This window comes from Ambystoma mexicanum, chromosome 8, assembly GCF_040938575.1.
Source record: "Ambystoma mexicanum isolate Mex_15411 chromosome 8, UKY_AmexF1_1, whole genome shotgun sequence".
Lineage (NCBI taxonomy): Eukaryota > Metazoa > Chordata > Amphibia > Caudata > Ambystomatidae > Ambystoma > Ambystoma mexicanum.
The window spans coordinates 995,602,997-995,620,666 of NC_090929.1; the positions used below are offsets into that span (position 1 = coordinate 995,602,997).

The following is a 17,670-nucleotide window of genomic DNA, read 5'->3' on the forward strand; positions in this document are numbered from 1 at the left end:
CACCTCACAACACCTTCATGCAGCAAGAAGGACTAGTTCTAATGCGAGTGACCACAGTCATGCAGGGACAGGTGATTTTCAATGGACGAACAAAGAAGCCGGTCCTGCATGGCTTCCGTTAATGCAAGAAGGCTCAAAGAGGTCTTGTGTACAAGTTGAAGATCCTCCAACTTCCATGGTTCACTGGGAATGGTGATGGGTGCAGCAAGGTAGCCCAAGACAGATCTGATCAATCCATCAATTGGTCCAGGGAAACATCTGAAGGCTCAGAAGGTACGGAACCTTGAGCAGGGGTCTAGACTAGTTGATTCCACCGGTCAAAAGCTCAAAGCAACGACAAGGGTCTTCTTGAGATCAGGTAGAGGAGCAGGGCTTCCCCGGGCCTTCACTGGAGTTGGTGCTGGTCAGCTGCAGGAGTTGTCCTTAGGTCTTCAACTGGCTCCTCAAAGATGATCATTCAAATGGCTGCAGGAGTTATCCTTTTGGTTCTGTGTGTTATTTTCAATGTCATTTGCACTTTACTCATGCAATTTTCCTTGTCTTTTTCCTCAAATGTTTATTTTAAATGCGGGTTCCCCTAAGGCACATCACCACCTCCGCCCCAACCACCTACCCACACATACTGAACATATAAATAAAACGAGGAAAATGACGAGGCAAACAGCACGAATAAAGTACAACTAGGAATGTGACCTCGAATATAAGACGTCTTATGCTCCTTTTATCCAAAATGTGGGTTGGAAACTTGCCTGAGCCCACCAATGGTAAGGATCTGCACCACTAAAACTGGCAGTAGCTATGCAATTATGGATAGCCACTGGCCACAACATCTGCCCAGCAACAGACATTCAGTCGCCGATGTGTACTGGGAGCAGAAAGGCCCAGCCCCCACATCCAGGCTCATACACAAACCACTCCTTTGCCCCACGAAAGCAGCATCTTTCCTTGGGAGAGGGCATTCCATATATGGCACTTCATGAACCAAGAAGGCAGAAAGGACAAACAACAATATGGCTGAAGGACAAGCAAAAGCGCTGTGGCATTGCCATTTTAGGGTGCTATTTACCCCTAGCAGCCATTTGCAGTAAATGCTAAAGTGCACTTGTAAAACTGTAAGGCTCTGTGACAAGACTTCAAAAAGCCCACCTTGGATGAACAGGGTTACACCCCTTAGGTTTAGGCTGTACTACCCAAAGGTTTGTAAGAAAATGGATGAGCAGCCAGGCGTAGTCTAGGAGGCAGGAGGGCTTTAGTGAGTCACACAGAACTTAGAGCATACACTAGTTCAAGGAAACCCTCACACACTAGAAGTTATATGAAAAAAAATAGTTATTTATTTATATACACTAATGCTTGTAGCATTCAAGTAAGGTAAGTACTATGAGATGGGCTGATAGGTAGGGTTAAAAAGCAATGGGCATAGATTCCAAAATGGCCGCCAAGCAGGGAGCACTGTGAGCGATGCTGCTCTGAACCTCGGGACCGATAAAGGGTTGAATCAGCAAGTATTGCCCTCCCCAGGCGCACAAAAATAAAAGTGCTCACTCAGAGAAAGACTTGAGAAGACTGGTGGAATTTGCGACGCACAGCTGATCATAGAAAGGAACCACTGAGGAGGAGGTAGAGCTGTGCTCCGTGGAGGAAGGCCCGGCCCAGCACGACAGGAGACTTAAGAGACACGCCGGGTGAGTGACCCGACTACCCCTCCCCTCAGTCGCTGAGCAGCCGCCAAGCAACCCGACACCTCAGACAAGGGCCGCGGCCCACAGGGAGGAGCGCCGGTAGCCGAAAGGAAGGAGTCGAGAGAAGACGTGCGTTGGTCCCATGGCCAGGAGAGGGCCATCGGGACAATCCCAGCACACGGGGCAGGCAGCGTCCTAAGAAGCAGAAAGCCACATGGCGAGACCGGGTAGGTGGATTACCGGTGCCCGGCCATAAGGCGCGTTCGTGAGGACCCAACATAGCGGAGGGACCGCCCACAGGGGAGGGGTCCTGGCTCTGGGTGCGGGAATTGAGCCATAACTTTCACGGGACGCCGGCACCCCAGCCCCAGGCCACAAGATAAGGATTCCCCGCGGGCAGAGAAGCACTGCAGAGTCAGGCACCCTCCCCCCGGGATCATAATCGGGCCAGTATTTTGCGGGCCCACGATGCAGAGGGCAGCTCTGGAGGAGCAGCAGGACCAACACCGAGCAGAGGGGGCGGGCGAGCAGAGGCTCCTGCCTAACAGGCGATCAGCTCGGTCATCAGAATACAGGGGGGTCACGAGGGACCCGGCAGCACTGCCTTGAAAGGAAAAGAAGAACCTCGACAAGCATCAGGCGGCTGCAGCTTGCTCTCCGGCACGGCGAGGAGCCCATTAAGCCGCCGAACAGGGTTCCCACCGCCCGGGGTGGAATTTTGGTGCAACGTCCAGCCAGGACAGCAGCCTGGGGGACTAAGCGCAGCAGAGTGGGGGCCAGACACTGCCTGGGGCAGCTCAGGTGTTAGGTAAGCGCACAAGTACAACGATACACACCACTGGGACTACCAGGTTGAGAAGGACTCACGGAGACCCGACCACCGCCTCAGCGAACCGACTCACACACCCCCCCAGGCCTCCTGTAGTCCACGGGGCCTGGAAATCCCAGGGCAGCACTGGGGTGCTCCATACCAGAAAAGACATGCGGCAATGGGCGTGTAAAGCAAGGCGAGCGTTAAGAGGGAGCGCGAAAAAGCTGCACACAGTAGGTCACGCAGCAGGCGCCCAGCTCTGGTAGCCCCCAACCCCACGCCAGCGCAGTTGTAACTTAAGCGGTGCGCCGCATCTCTGCACACCGGGGAGCCGCCTTAACCTAGTTTGACCTAAACTAGGCCCTACAGCCCCCAGGCCGGTGCCCAGGTATCGGGACACGAAGACCCTAAGTTACGGAGTGCGAAGTCTGTTAGCACACATCTTGGAGGCCCCCAGTGAGGCCCACAGAAGCCCAACCACCTCACCAAAGGCCCGGATCTGTGCCCCCCCCTGTGGTCCATAGGCAGGGGAACCAGGAGCTGCATTGGGGAGCACCATCCCACAAAAAGCAGTGGCCCCCTTCCTTGAGGGGGCAATGTCGAAGTCTAGGGGGAGGGACCCCAGTTTACTGCAAAAGGCACCAAGAAAGCCCAGGAAGCTGGCATCCAGAGGATGTGGGGGTGTGGATCGGCCTCCCCTCCATTGATGGGGGCCTTGCAGGAGCAAGACAGTGAGAACCCCGCGCAACTCGAAACAAGACCAGGCAGTTACTCACGCAGTCCTCAAGCAATTATTCATGGAATTTGGTGACAAGATCACGAACACCTTCCAAACACAAATGGAAAAAAATGAGAGAGGACCTGGCAAACTGTCCTGCAGGAAATGAAAACTGATGTAAGAAAAATCGAGGAGAGGGTGGACAGCCTTGAAAGGGCACTACATGAGTTGGCGGACGATGCCAGGAAGTCGGAGGTGCTGCTGGAACAATTGGCGAATGCAACGCATAATCTCGAATTACAGACGGAGGACCTAGAAAACAGGTCCAGGAGATCTAAAATTTGTATAAAATCCCTGTCTGAAGATGTCCTTGACAAAGATCTCAAGGGGGTTGTCCACAATATTTTTGCAAACCTGCTGAAGGAGGAGTCAGCAACGGAGGTCCGACTGGACAGGGTACACAGTGTGGGCCTGCGGAAATCAGACCTCAGAGCCCAGCCAAGGGACGTTTTGGCAGCCTTAGATGATTATACCAAGAAGGAGAAGATCCTGATGGGCGCAAAGACTGCAAATCAAATATCCTACGACGAGGTGGGTATTTCTGTCTTTCAGGATTTATCCCCAACAACGCTGGCAAAGAGGAACCAAATTGCCTCAGTAACTAGAGCACTCCGTGACAAGTACTTTCGCTATAGATGGACCTTCCCATTCGGGATGGCATTCGATTGTCAAGGATTGGCTAGCTGGAAGAGGGTACAAAATTGTTGGGCACAGAGGAAGAGCAGCAAGCGCACCTACTATGAGTGGCCAAAGCAAATCAAGAAGCTGGGAGTGGTCAAAAATTTGATCAAAAACAAACAAGAAGGGGGGCTACCAACCCCAGTTAAGAGGCCCGATGCTCGGAGGGCCGGGAGTATCTGCACGCATCCCGGCAGTTAACCCACAGGGTGGAGAAGCCCAAGGAGGAACAAAGGACAAACTTCTACAGAAAAATGCCTGGGGAGGGCAACTAAGGGTGGTCATTTTGACAGTCTAGGGGGGGGGGGGGGCGAAGTGGAATCAATATGGGGGTTTTAGGATACCCTGCCCTTGATCCTAGTTATTTTGGTAGGTCACCCCGCAAATGGAATCTGCTGTTCGAGTAGTATGGGGGCCTACACCAGGGAAGGCAGGGGGATGTAGGAGAGGAGGAGAGGTAGAGGTTGGGGTGGTGCAAAAGGGGGGCGTGTCAGCAGTACACACAAGACACCCACGTGTTATGTACAGCCTCGTAGCGGGGCGGGCATCCATTTACAAATACACTCCATGTTGGAAACACACTTCAATGCCTGATGCTTAATATCCAGGGATTAAATACCCCAGTCAAAAGGCAGAAGCTGGACGGTCTCCTTTCCAAATTCCAACCCAACCTAGTGGCTCTCCAGGAGTCCCACATTAGGAGGCAGGACAAACACAAGCTGAAGCTAGGGCAATATGACAAGATCTTTTAGGCTAACGCAGGTGGAAGAGGACAGGGGTACTCAATGCATTCAAACAAGACACGCAAGTGTCTATTCTGAGGTCCCATGCAGACACGGCAGGCCGCTACCTGTTTCTCCTCTTACAACTTGTCACGCTCACTCTCTGTGGTCTCGATCTATGCTCTGAATGTAGGCCAAGAGGGGTTCCTGAAAATGGCCATCTCTAAATTGCAACACTTTAGCAAGGGGGACACAAATCTCATGGGGGACTTGAACATAGCCAGGGACTCGGCTAGGGATAGGAGCACAGTGACAAAATATGCCCAGCCTCAAGCTTCATGGGCCCTCAATGCACTGTTCCAAAGGCTCACCCTCAGGGACATCTGCACCTCATTAAGGGGCGAGGAAATTGCATACACACACTACTCACACATGCACAAATCGTTCTCCAGAATAGATTACGTCTGGGCCTCGGTCGCGCTCGAAGGGAGGTTTGGAACAATAGATACCCATACCATAACCATCCCAGAGCATGCCCTGAATACCTTTGTCCTTAATGTACCCATTCATCAATCCAGGCTATGGAATTGGTCTTTCCCAAAGGCCCTACTATTCGGTCAGCCTACCTGCAAATTTCTAGAAGGCAAAATGGTAGAATTTTTTGAAAATAATGCTGGGGCAGACACTTCAGAGGGGGTGGTCTGGGACGCTTTTAAGGCAACAATGAGGGGGGAACTTATCACTGCCGAGGCTCAAAGGACACGGCTTAAGAGGAAATTGGAATCCGATCTCGAAGCAGAGGTAAAGCGGATCATGCACAGAATGGAGAGAGTGCTCCCCAGAAGTGGTTCTTTTTAACTCCTTTGCAGACACAAGAAGGATTACAAACTCTGGAGGAGGAGGCCAAGATAGTTCACTTCCCTAAATCAGGGAAAGACCCCACCCCACCTTGGTGTAGATGTTGGCATCCGTGTTGATGAGCGCGAAAGGGCAGCTGCGGGTCTTGCTGCCCTATTGCGCTCATCAACACGGTTGCCAAGATCTACACCAAGATCCTCGCGAAAGGGTAGTGCAGCTGATGCCAACAATGATCCACCCAGATCAGCCCGGGTTCAATAAGGGTCGCCAAACACACGACAATATAAGGACAATCTGCCATTTGTTAGAAAAAGTCACGAAGAAAGAAGACTGAGCAGTGCTAGTTACGCTGGATGCAGAGAAGGCATTCGACCGAGTCGAATGGTCCTTTCTCTTCAATACTCTCTATGGCATGGGGTTCGGCCCTAAATTTATAGCAATGATACGGGCAAACTACACCCACCCCATGGCTCGACTTTTGGTGAATGGCCAGCCGGTCCTACTCCAGAGGGGAACAAGGCAGGGCTGCCCTCTCTCCCCCCTGCGTTATGCGCTGCATCTAGAACCGCTTCTGGCGAGACTCCAAAACTTAGACTCAATCAAGGTCATCTCCTTCGGGGGGAGCCCCATAAGCTGATGGCTTACGTGGATGACATGCTACTCACACTCACTGAGCAGGTCTCCTCCCTCCCCGTGGTGCTGCAGGAGATGGAGGGGTTTGGCAAGGTCGCAGATCTAAAAATCAACATCACAAAGTCAGAAATTCTAAACCTATCTGTTAAATCAGGCAGAATTGATAGCGGCGAAAGAAGCGACGCAACTCAAGTGGGTTTCCAATAGTATTTTAATCCTGGTGGTGACCATCACGCGCACTTTAAGGGGACTCTATGAGGCTAACTTCCATCCTTTGCTTGCCTAGATTCGAGCGCAGCTACAGACTTGGTCCCCACTATTGGTGTCCTGGCTAGGGAGAGTGAATGCTATTAAAATGGTCACACTTCCATGAATCTTGCACCTATTTCAGGCTCTCCCTATCCTCATGCCCACCGCCTTTTTTTGGACACTAAAACTGATCTTCAAATACATATACGTGAACAAAACACCTCGTATAGCACCGAGAACCCTAATGCTCCACCCAAATAGAGGTGGAGTAGGGCTACAAAATGAAGAATATTACCTGGCAGTGCAGCTTGGGGTTATTAAGGTCTGGTTTGGGGAAAATAAGGATAAGAGATGGGTGCAGATGGAGAGGGCGGTGGCAGGACCCCACATGGGAGAAAAACTATGGCTGTCGAGAGCGGATTGACCCCGCAATATCCATCATAGCGACATTTCGAAAGTAGTGGAGGACACGTGGGATCAAGTAGTGCGCCTACAGCACATCACGACATTTCCCCTCCCCTTTCACCCCCTTTTTGATAACCTGCAGTTCTCCCCGGGTCAGGACTCGCGAGCATTCCCCGATTGGACAGCGGCGGGCTGTATAAAACCTAGAGATATGTTTCAGGGGGAGGAAGTCAAATTGTTTGTTACATGTAAAGATGAATTGGGTCTACAAGAATCCCAACACTGCCCATACTTACAGGTCCGCCCGTGGATAATGCCCCCCCCCCCAAAACTGTGCTGTGGCAATCAGGCCACTAGCACCTTTCGAAAAATGTCTCATATCAAATCCAGGTGACAACCATCTAATTTCACAAATATATTGGCTAAGAATCCATAAGAATGAATGCCCCCCCTGCAAAACAGCCATCGTTTCAACTCAGATGGGAGAACACATTCGATTGAGCAAACCCGTAGGAGAGCTGCGCAATCCCATAGGAGAGCTGGGCCTTGCTTTGGTCAAACATTCCTTGCTTGACAACCTCTATTCAGATTAGAGAATTCTGGCTGAAGCTCATGCATCAATGGCACTACACCCCAGAGAGGCTACACAGGTTGAGGCCGGATATCTCAGAACGATGCTGGACGGGGTGCGCGGCTAAGGGTGGTGGCGCACCTGCCCGGCACTACAGGCCTTCTGGGAGTAAGTCAATAAGATCGTTCGGGATATATTTGGAGTGGAGGGGGACAGGGAGATAGGGGAAATCCTCCTGGGATTGGCAGGCCAGGACAATAGAATGTGGCCAAAACACAAAAGGAAAGCCTTTTACATCCTTCACATGGCAGCTCTGTTGGTTATTGCTTGTAAATGGAAGTCATCAGACCCCCGGGGCTGGTGGGCTGGCTGTATAAGCTCTGGAACTATGTTGCCTTGGAATGGATCACCTATTCTATACAGGGGAATCAAGCCAGGTTTTTGCTGGAATGGTCCCCAATACTTGACATTCTGCAAGGAGACTACTTGGAACAATACTGCCTGCACAAGCGGAGTCTTTTGGATATATCAGAACCTGTTCGATCATTTGCCATGGAACGGTTTGTGTGCCCGGGGTGGGGGTGGGAGGGGGGGTCGGGAGTTTGGGGGGGAAGAAGGCTCATGTTATTGTTCTTTCCTTATATGCAATAAAAATACATTTTACATATTTTTTTAAAGCATTGGGGCCAGCACACACCCCTGGAGAAGCCCCTTATTCTCTAGGCTATCCCCAAACCTCCCTACAACTACCAGAACTGATAAACACTCTGGAGTCTGCATGAAGTGATTCCAGAACTTGCATTACTATTACAGTTATATTAGCAAGATTGTCACAGGAAGGCCAAGTTTAATTGGGTAAATAAGCCCATGTACGTATCCAATGTTTTGTGGTGACTTCCCCTTCATAAAGTAAGGCAACCACCTTCAATTTCTTTTATTGAAATTAATTTGAGCTTTAATTAAACAGCTTGTCCCTTGTAGCAGATGTGTAGGGAAGGACTGTATACATGGGGGTGCAAAATTATGGATGGCTGCTTAGTGAAAAGATGCACAAATCTAAATGATCTAGAAAACAATATAAGATGCACAAGGGAGAACGAAGATGACCTCTGGTCTATATCAAGGGGAAGTCTTCTATAGCTGGGAAAAAGATTGCTGAATTCCATGCAAGATGGTCAGTGGGCATATATATGACAACAGTCTCTTAGCTATCGATGCAAGTTAAGTAACTTTATATAATGGGTCTACCATACACAATTTCAGATGCATACATTCTGGTCAGAGGTCTTCACTCAATGTGTAAGATGTGGCTGTTCTGATGCAGATATCTTTCAGCTTGCCTGGGCCTGATCCCCAGTAAACTCTCTTGGAAACATAGTATTGTTAACATCAGTACGATGGTAGAAGAGTGGACTGACAGGAATGGCTGATTTCAATTAGAAAGGTGGAGGTTTCTGGAGTGGCACTCACCTATCTTTGTTATACTAGACGTTGGTTGTGCGACCCTGGACCCAGGGCTCATGTATGAAGGACAATTTTTGAAGGGATCAAAGGCCAGCTTAGTCAGATCCTTTGGGCAATTGGCCGGACTGGAGGACATTTGGAATTTCTTCAGCAATTATTTTCTAAAAAATGTGATGACAAGCTGGTGGTCAACATAGGTGTGCTGGTGAGGCTTTTCTAGGAGATGCATAACATCTCGGAGGGATAGCTCAGGGGCGAACGTGCTCGCCTTTGAAGCCAGACGACACGAAGCAACACATGTTCAATCCCTGGGTCAGCGCTTATAAACCTCTGGGTATTAAGCGCGTTATAAATAACCCATCATATCTTTCCTAGTGTAGAATGCTAATGAATTGCACATCATGAACTACATTGCATTGTTTTTATCTTGGGCATGAAATTACTCAACTGTTTTAACTTCACTTTAATAAAATACAATAGAAAAATAGGGTAACAGTAAATGAAAGGGAAGAAAATAGTACTGTATTACTGGGAAAAAAATGATGAGTTAATCACAGACATATGGATTCATGAGTTACACATTCTGAGTAACATGAGAAGATATTGTCTGAGGTTCGAGAAGTTCAGAGACTGTTTCACTATATTTGTGAACCCTTTATGGAAGGAACAAGTTACTTACCTGTAACTGTTGTTCTCCAGCATGGGTCTGGCATGGATTCACATGCTCATGAATATTCCCCGTCGTCAGGCTGGGAATCCTTGGTACAGAAAAAAATCAGTATCAGTTTTGTTTCTGATCTGTCTTTCCTAGTAGTAACCAATCACTGATCTCTGGGGCATACTGCCCCCAGCCAATGACTGCCCTCTCCCTAAGCCTTGCCTCCGGCAGCCATCCTCAGATTTGGTAGCACATAAAGTGGCAGTATGACCAAGTGAAGAGCCACAGAGGGGTAGGCGGGAGGGTTCGCATGTGAATCCATGCCAGACCCATGCTGCAGAACAACAGTTAGAGGCAAGTAACTTGTTCCTAAAATTACATAGTACACACATGCACAACCACGGGAGGTGGCAAAAGGCTCAACATTAAGCAACTCTTACCTCCTCACCAGGCCCTTCAGGCGAACAGGTTGCACAGCACTGGTTGGCCGACCCTGGACTCCTCCCTAGAATCCAGATCGACGCAGTAGAATTTCGTGAAGGTGTGCGTCGACCTCCACGTAGCAGCCCTGCAGATGTCCAGCAGGGGCACACCAGACAAGAATGCCGTGGTAGCAGCGATCGCTCTGGTCGAATGGGCTCTCGTACGGCCGGGCAGCGGTCGGTTTGCCAACCGGTGACAGTGCATGATACAGAAGGAGAGCCATCTGGAAATGGAAGCCTTCGAGAGAGCCTTCCCTTGATTCATAGGTCCAAAGGTCACAAAAAGCTGCGACGTCTTCAGAAAACTCTTCGTACGGTCCACGTAGAACTTCAGCGCTCTAGCTACATCCAGCGAGTGCAAAGTCCTCTCGGCCGGCGACGAAGGCGACGGGAAGAAAACTGGTAACACCAAGGGCTCGTTGAGGTGGAAGTCCGACGGCACCTTGGGCATGAAGGAGGGGTGCGTCCTGAGCACCACCCTTGTGTCGTGAAAAGTCAAGTATGGAGGCTTGCAAGATAGGGCCTGAATCTCTGCCACGCGCCGTGCGGAGGTGATGGCCACAAGAAAAGCTGTTTTCCACGATAGGAACTTCAACCGTGCCGTATGCATAGGCTCGAACGGGGTCCCCATGAGCCTAGTCAGCACCACGTTGAGCTCCCACGCCGGGGCTGGGGCCTTCACCGGTGGGAACGAGCGGAATAGTCCCTTCATAAATTCCTTCACCAGGCGATGAGACCACAAGGACACCCGTCCTGTTGTCCTGGTGTATCTGGAGATGGCAGCCAGATGTATCTTGATGGAGGCGTGAGCTAGTCCAGCCTTGGCCAACAACAGTAGGTAAGGCAGTACTTGAGGGGTCGTAATCCGTAGAGGGTTAATCTTCTGTGCCCGGCACCAGACAGAGAACCTCTTCCATTTGTGTCCGTAACACTTGAGAGTTGAGGACGCCCTGGCCTTTGCAAGAACCTCTCTGCAGTCGGCTGGTATATCGTATCCCCCAAACTCTAGTTCTTGCAGGCCTGGCTCCTGCAGTTCAGAGACTTCGGGTTGTGATGAAGAATGGCGCCTCCTTCTCTGGAGAGAAGATCCGCGTCCACAGGCAGTTTGACTGGTGGGGACGCCGATAAGTCCAGAAGGTCCGGGAACCAGATCTGACTCGGCCACGCCGGTGCGACGAGGATCATCCTGCACCGGGACCTCTTGAGCTGGTTGACGAGCCGGAGTAGCAGTGGCAACAGCGGGAAAGCATAGAGGAACAGGTTGTCCCAGGGGAACGAGAAAGCATCGCCCATGCTCCTTGGTTGGGGGAACCTGCTGGCGAACCTCTGGCACTTGGAGTTCGTCGCTGTCGCAAAGAGATCGACCTGGGGTCTGCCCCACAGCCTGAAGAATCGATCCACTTGATCCTGGCGTAGCTCCCACTTGTGGCACGAGCGCAGCTCCCTGCTGAGTGAGTCAGCGATGGTGTTCTTTATCCCTGCCAGATGAAAAGGTACCAGAAACATCCCCTGGTCGACGGCCCAGTGCCACAGATCCTGGGATTCCTTGGACAGGGCTGGGGATCTGGTTCCACCCTGCTTCCTGATGTAGAACATCGTAGCGGTGTTGTCGGTGAAGATCCTCACCACCTTGCCCTTGAGGGACGGAAGAAAGGACCTGAGGGCCCAAAACACTGCGGGGAGCTCCAAAATGTTGATATGAAGCTGTTTTTCCTCCGGGAGCCAAAGGCCTCTTGCGTGGAGATTTCCGGTATGCGCTCCCCACCCTTCCAGGGAGGCATCCGTCATCACCGTTACCTGGTGAGCTGGGGTCTGAAAGTCTGTGCCCGCCGTCAGATGAGCACGGGTGCCCCACCACCGGATCGCTCGTCGGAGGGTCTCGTTGAGCGGTATCCTGTCCTCAAAGCTGCCCGTCGCCTAGATCCAGCGTGCGTCGAGGAACTCTCGCAGTGGACGCATTCGAAGTCTGCACAGGCGTACCAGATAGATGCAGGACGACATCCCAAGAAAGGATTTGATGGATCTTACCCTGGCTACATCCGTGGCCATCAGGCGTTGCACCTTGCCCAGGATGGTTTTCGTCCTTTCGTCGGACGGCGAGGCCAGCCGTGCCACTGTGTCGAGCTTGGCTCCCAGAAACAGGGCTGTGTGTTCTACGGCGAGCTCCCTTGTCCTTGCTCGGATGAGCCGGTCGTCCAGGTAGGGAGAGACGTGGATCCCTTGCAGGCGTAGCCACGCCGCCACCGGTGCTAGGCACTTGGTGAATACCCTGGGTGCAGACTTTAATCCGAACGGGAGGGCCTTGAACTGGTAGTGCCGCCCTTGGACCACGAACCTGAGGAACTTCCAGTGTCCTTTTAGAATGGGGATGTGAAAGTAGGCATCCTCCAAGTCCAACGACAACAGGAAATCGTCCTCCTCCAGCTGTCCCAGCACATGCTGGAGGGTGACCATCCGGAACTTCTGAGCCTTGATGTACTTGTTCAGTCGCCGTAGGTCCAGGATGGGACGCCAACCTCCTGTCTTCTTCTTTATGAGAAAGTATCTTGAGTAGACCCCGGAGCCCCGAAGTCTCTTTGGGAAGAGCTCAATGGCACCTTTCTTGAGCATCGCCATTACCTCCAGCAGCAGCTGGGGTCCGTGGTTTTCCTTCCTGGCCACGGGTGCCAGACAAGGGCACTTCTTTAGAAACTGTAGGGCGTGCCCCTGGGCCAGGGTATCCAGCACCCAATGGTCGGTGGACTCCCACACGCTGACAAACTTCGCCAGCCAGCCTCCCACTGGGGTGCTTCGGTGAGGGCCCCGACGCCACAGTCGGTTCAGTCCTGTTTCGAGGCCACCTTGCCGCCTTGACCTCCCTGGCGACGACGGCGGGAACCTCCAGAGTTGCCCCGTCCTCTATAGGCCTCCTGCGATGAGGAACGGGCCGCTTGACGGTAGGTAGAGGAGCCGCTGCCGGAACCTTTGGAGGCCCCTTGCTTGCCTCTGGTGTTCCGAAAGGACGGCCGTCGTTGCTGGAGAACTCCCAGGGCCCGGGCTGTCTCTGTGTCCATTTTGATGGCTTGCAGGGACTCATCGACGGTCTTCCCAAACAGGTTGTTCCCGTCGAAGGGCATGTCCAACACTTTGGCTTGTACGTCCTGGCGAAAATCCGTCGCCTTCAGCCATCCGCGCCGTCTGAGGCAAACACCGTTGCCCAACTGGCAGAAACCGGTGTCAGCGATGTCCGTCGCCACCGTTATGGCGTGGTCCGACGCCACCTTGCAGGATTTCCAAGGCTTCTTCCATCTTGTCGCCCGGCAGGAAGTCCAACAAGGGAGCGATTTTATACCAAAGTTCCCTGTCGTAACGGGCAACGATAGCCAGGGCGTTGGCCGCCTTAATCGTCGTTGACGTGATGACTCGTCGTACCATCGCGTCGAGCTTCTTTCCCTCGCCGTCCGGCGGTGAAGTCGATGCCGATGCCCCCCCCCCACCTTCTTCCTGGCCGCAGCAGAGACGACTGAATCCGGGATCAGCTGTGCTCTAAGGCATAGAGGGGCCGCGTCGGGGACCCGGTACTTCTTTTCGTATCGGTCCCTTTTTGCCGGCGTCGTGGATGGGTTCTTAAGGAGGGAGAGGCCTTCGTCCCAGATGTCATCCAGTAGAGGTACCGTGAGGACAGTCTTCCTCTTGGTCTCTCGACGTTGATAGAAGAACCCCTCCTTTTCTTCAGGGCAGAGCTGGAAAAGCTCAGATGCCCTGGAGATCATTGCATGGAAGGATCCATCTCATCGGGCGGGGAAGCCCGGGGAGGGGCGGGGGGTGGGGGGGCGACGGGAGGTCTACCCCGCCGTCGCTGCCCTAGTCGTCCATGCCCGTCGTGGCCGTGTCCGTGTCATCCCCGCGGACCGTGGATGGGGAGGAGGGTTGAACAGGCCTCGAGGGCTGGAAGGGTGCAGGAGGATGTGTTCTTCTCCTCTTGGGTGGTGGACTTCCCGACGGCCCTGCCCCTGGCTCCTCCGTCGGGCCTGGTTACGGCTCCTCCATCAGGGGTAAAGGCAATCTAGTCCTTATTTCAGAGCATAAGGATTGAATTGCCATCAAAATGGCCGCCGAGTTGTCCTGCGGCATTGACGGTTAGTCTGGGGTCCCGTCGGCACCGCCGTCGTCCCCCTCGTCGGGATGCCTCTGGACGGGCTGGTCCTCCTCCATGCCCGCATCGTGGCTCTCAGGGGCTTCGACAAGTTCCTCCTCGGAAGTTGTGTCTGAATCCACGACGGCCACTGCCCCCTCCCTCTTTCTCCGCCAGGGCTTTCGTGGGGGTTCTTTCGATGGGCTTGAAAGATGCCTCCCTCCGAGGTGGCAGGGAGACTCTGGGCCCCGAGGCCGCTACCACAGATGTAACCTCTGCAGGCTGCGCCAGGGTTGCCGCGACCTCCTCGATAGAGGCCTTGGCTGGGTGAATCAAGGCCTTAGACACCGACTGCGTGCTTGTGGCCTTCACCTTGGGTGAGGGCTCCCCGCCTCGCTCCCCCTCAGCCGAAATCTTCGAGATCGACCGGGGCCTGTCCAGAAGCTTGGCCGGGTTCTCGGATTTCCTCTTACCCGAGCCAGAGCGTTGGCTCGTGGTCGATGGCGCCGGGGAGGATGCGCCCTGCCTGGAAGCCGAGGAGCCCGACCATTTCGGCGCTCCCGGTGCTTAGCCTTCTGTTGGGCCCCCGTCGCCGGGGCGCCCTCACAGGACTTAGAAGACCGCTTGGATTTCTTCTTTTTCTTCTCACCCGACGGGCTCTTTCCCTCCAGCCGGTGGCGAGACGAAGATGGCGGTCCCTCATGGTCCGCTCCGACATGTTCCTGCAAAACGCACAGTCCTCCTCCACATGCGTTTTGTCCTCGTGAAGACAGTAGAGGCATAAGGAATGCTCGTCTTCCTTGAACACGTTCTGCAGCTGGCATTCAGGGCAGGCCCTGAACAGCTTCCCGGGCGTCGAGCTCCCTTTCTCCTAGGCCATGTCCGGGGTAGGCCTCAAACTTCTGGAATCCTCCAAAAGCGTTGTTCGACGAAATCTTCACCCTTGAGGGGCGTAGAAACTTCCGAAACGGGTCCCCGTTGATCGGATGTAAAGACTGTGGAGCTTGAGGCTCAATTTAACCGAAAAATTTGAAATTTTCTTTGAAAAAGTGCAAAAACGCAGCAAAAGCTCGAGAGCTAAGCATGAGGACTCCCAACACATTTGACGTGCGGTAAAAATCAGAGGATGGCTGCCGGAGGCGGAGCTTAGGGAGAGGGCAGTCATTGGCTGTGGGCAGTATGACCCAGAGATCAGTGATTGGTTACTACTAGGAAAGACAGATCAGAAACAAAACTGATACTGATTTTTTTCTGTACCGAGGATTCCCAGCCTGATGGGGAATATTCATGAGCATGTGAATCCATGCCAGACCCCATGCTGGAGAAATGTGCTGTTTAGATTAGCAGACTCTCAAACTCATTATCTCCAATTCAGCTATTTCTCCAACATAGTTTCAACCTACCTCAGGGCCACTCTGGGATTATATTTTAACTGTTCTGATTTACATGTTTATATTCTGTCCTCAAAAGATTTGATGTCCTGCTCATATTTGCTTTTTCTTGAACTATCAAAATATGTTTGGGGAAAATTAAGTAGGCCATAAGGCCCATGGGTGGGCCGAAATGCTGCTTTTGCTTCTATACAAGTTCATGCTTTTATACAAGTTGTGTTATTGGAACAGTGATTATCTCTCCGGAATGGAGAGGAATTAAAGAGAAAGAACGACAAATGAAATTCAAGCATATGACATACCAAGTATCTCTTCCGGATTCCACTGTTCTTGAAGATCTCCCACAACGGGTCCACCTTCAACTGTTTGATGGGAATATCCATACCATCCTCCCCATCCAGGAAACCAAGACTGGAGATACTGCAACATCCCACTGCCATCATTGTGCTCAGGGCTTGACTCGGGTGAGATACCTTGGGCATCAGAAAATGGTTCTCTCAAGCTCTGTTTAGAAATATAGAACAGAATATAACTTTTCTAGAACATGATAAAATTAGAACAGAACTGTTACAATTCACAAAGGCATGCATTGGCAGGTTCCATGCCATTTCGTCGCCTGCTTTTTCATCCCCCGTCATTTTAATGTGTACATTCCAACCATAATGCTCTTTATTTTTGGGGGGGGTGCCACCCAAACCCCCCTCCCACACTTATTTTTGGCTATTGCCTACCCGCCCAAACCCTTATCTGCCCTTTCCCACGCCCCTAAAAAATTTGATTAGCATATCGTAATATGCACGTTAAAATGCCATGGTATGAAAATGCAGGCGATGAAAGGACGTCGTACCCATTGGCACACACATGGCGTGATATGGTAGGAATCCTTTGGTGCTGTGACAGCACATGCATTGTATGTGCATGGGAATTCACAAATAATTCCATGCAATCATTGTGACATACCATTTGTGAAAGGCACTTGCCACCACCACCGATTGCCCATGCAAGTGCTTCCAGATTCACATAAAAAAAGAGCAAATCCCAACAAGGATGGTCCTGGCAGGGAAATTCCATACAGGGAGGTGAAAAGTAAATAAAAACACATACTAACCTATTTTAATATCACTGAAAAGTGTTGTTAAACAGTTGGGGGGACGGGGGGGGGAAGTGCAGTGAATACCTTCCTGGGAAAAATATTCTTTAAAAGAAATTTAATTTGTTCCTGCATATTTGCCCTGGTCACAACACTAACATACATCAGGTTCACAATTGAACTGCACCCTTTTTGTAAATCTGCATGTTCCACCAGTGTTTGTAGGTTAGCATTGTCTGTCCATTGTCACTACAAACTCACATTTCAGATGTGCAAATTGCATGATATTGGAAGTTGCAACTCTGCTGCCCACTTAATCACATGCGTGTGGCTACATTTCACAATACTGGTGCAGTCAGTGCATAAACATCTTCAAAAGGACGCTTTAAAAATGGTCTATTGTTGTTTTGTAAATTAAAAGAAATGTGTGGCCACAAATTAATTTGCACCTGAAGAGCTATTGTGTGGCTAAATGCCATTGTTTAAATGAAAGTGGTTAAGATGGATTTTCACAATCAGCACCCTAGACAGATTCTGAGAGGCCACCCGGTTCTGGGGACCAGGTAAAGATACTAATGTCTAGTGTGAGACAGGCATGGTATCAACAGAGACACAGACTCAAAATTAACAGTTTGAAAACCTTTATTATCACACTTTGTGGGGTTGGTGTAATGTCTATCTGGCCCCAACTCTAAGGGGGTTGTTCCTTCACCTGATGTTTCTAAGGGTCGTTGATGTCCGTAAGTCCAAAATCAAAGATAGCCTGTGTCCAAACCTATGCTTGTGCTCACTGTTAACCAAACATGGTAGGGGGTGTTCTTAAAGGAAAAAAGGTGATTTAAAAGGAAATGTAAAGCACAGCTGGTGCTGGTTATAAGTAGTCTTACCAATAGGTGTAGATCTGCCAGTTCAAAATAGTTCAACTCAAAAGGGTTGCCCTTGGAACCTTTCATGTAGGACTCTTGCAGAATGTCAATAGAGTCTCCAGGTCTCTCAGGGTTCCTTTCCCCAAGCATAGGCCCCTCCTCACAAAGTTCAACAATGTCTCTTGTGGACCTCTTAGGGTTCCCTTCTTTAAGTCTAG

The 17,670-nt window shown here is 51.3% G+C and overlaps 1 protein-coding gene across 1 annotated transcript in view; it reads right to left on the reverse strand.

Annotated features, from left to right (window-relative positions):
- VPS13D (vacuolar protein sorting 13 homolog D) overlaps nucleotides 1-17,670 on the reverse strand; it is a 3,263,180-nt gene that overhangs the window by 2,976,457 nt on the left and 269,053 nt on the right. The window contains exon 12 of the mRNA XM_069610908.1: nucleotides 15,799-16,000. Coding sequence (XP_069467009.1) covers nucleotides 15,799-16,000 — 202 coding nt within the window. The remainder of the gene's footprint in view (nucleotides 1-15,798; nucleotides 16,001-17,670) is intronic.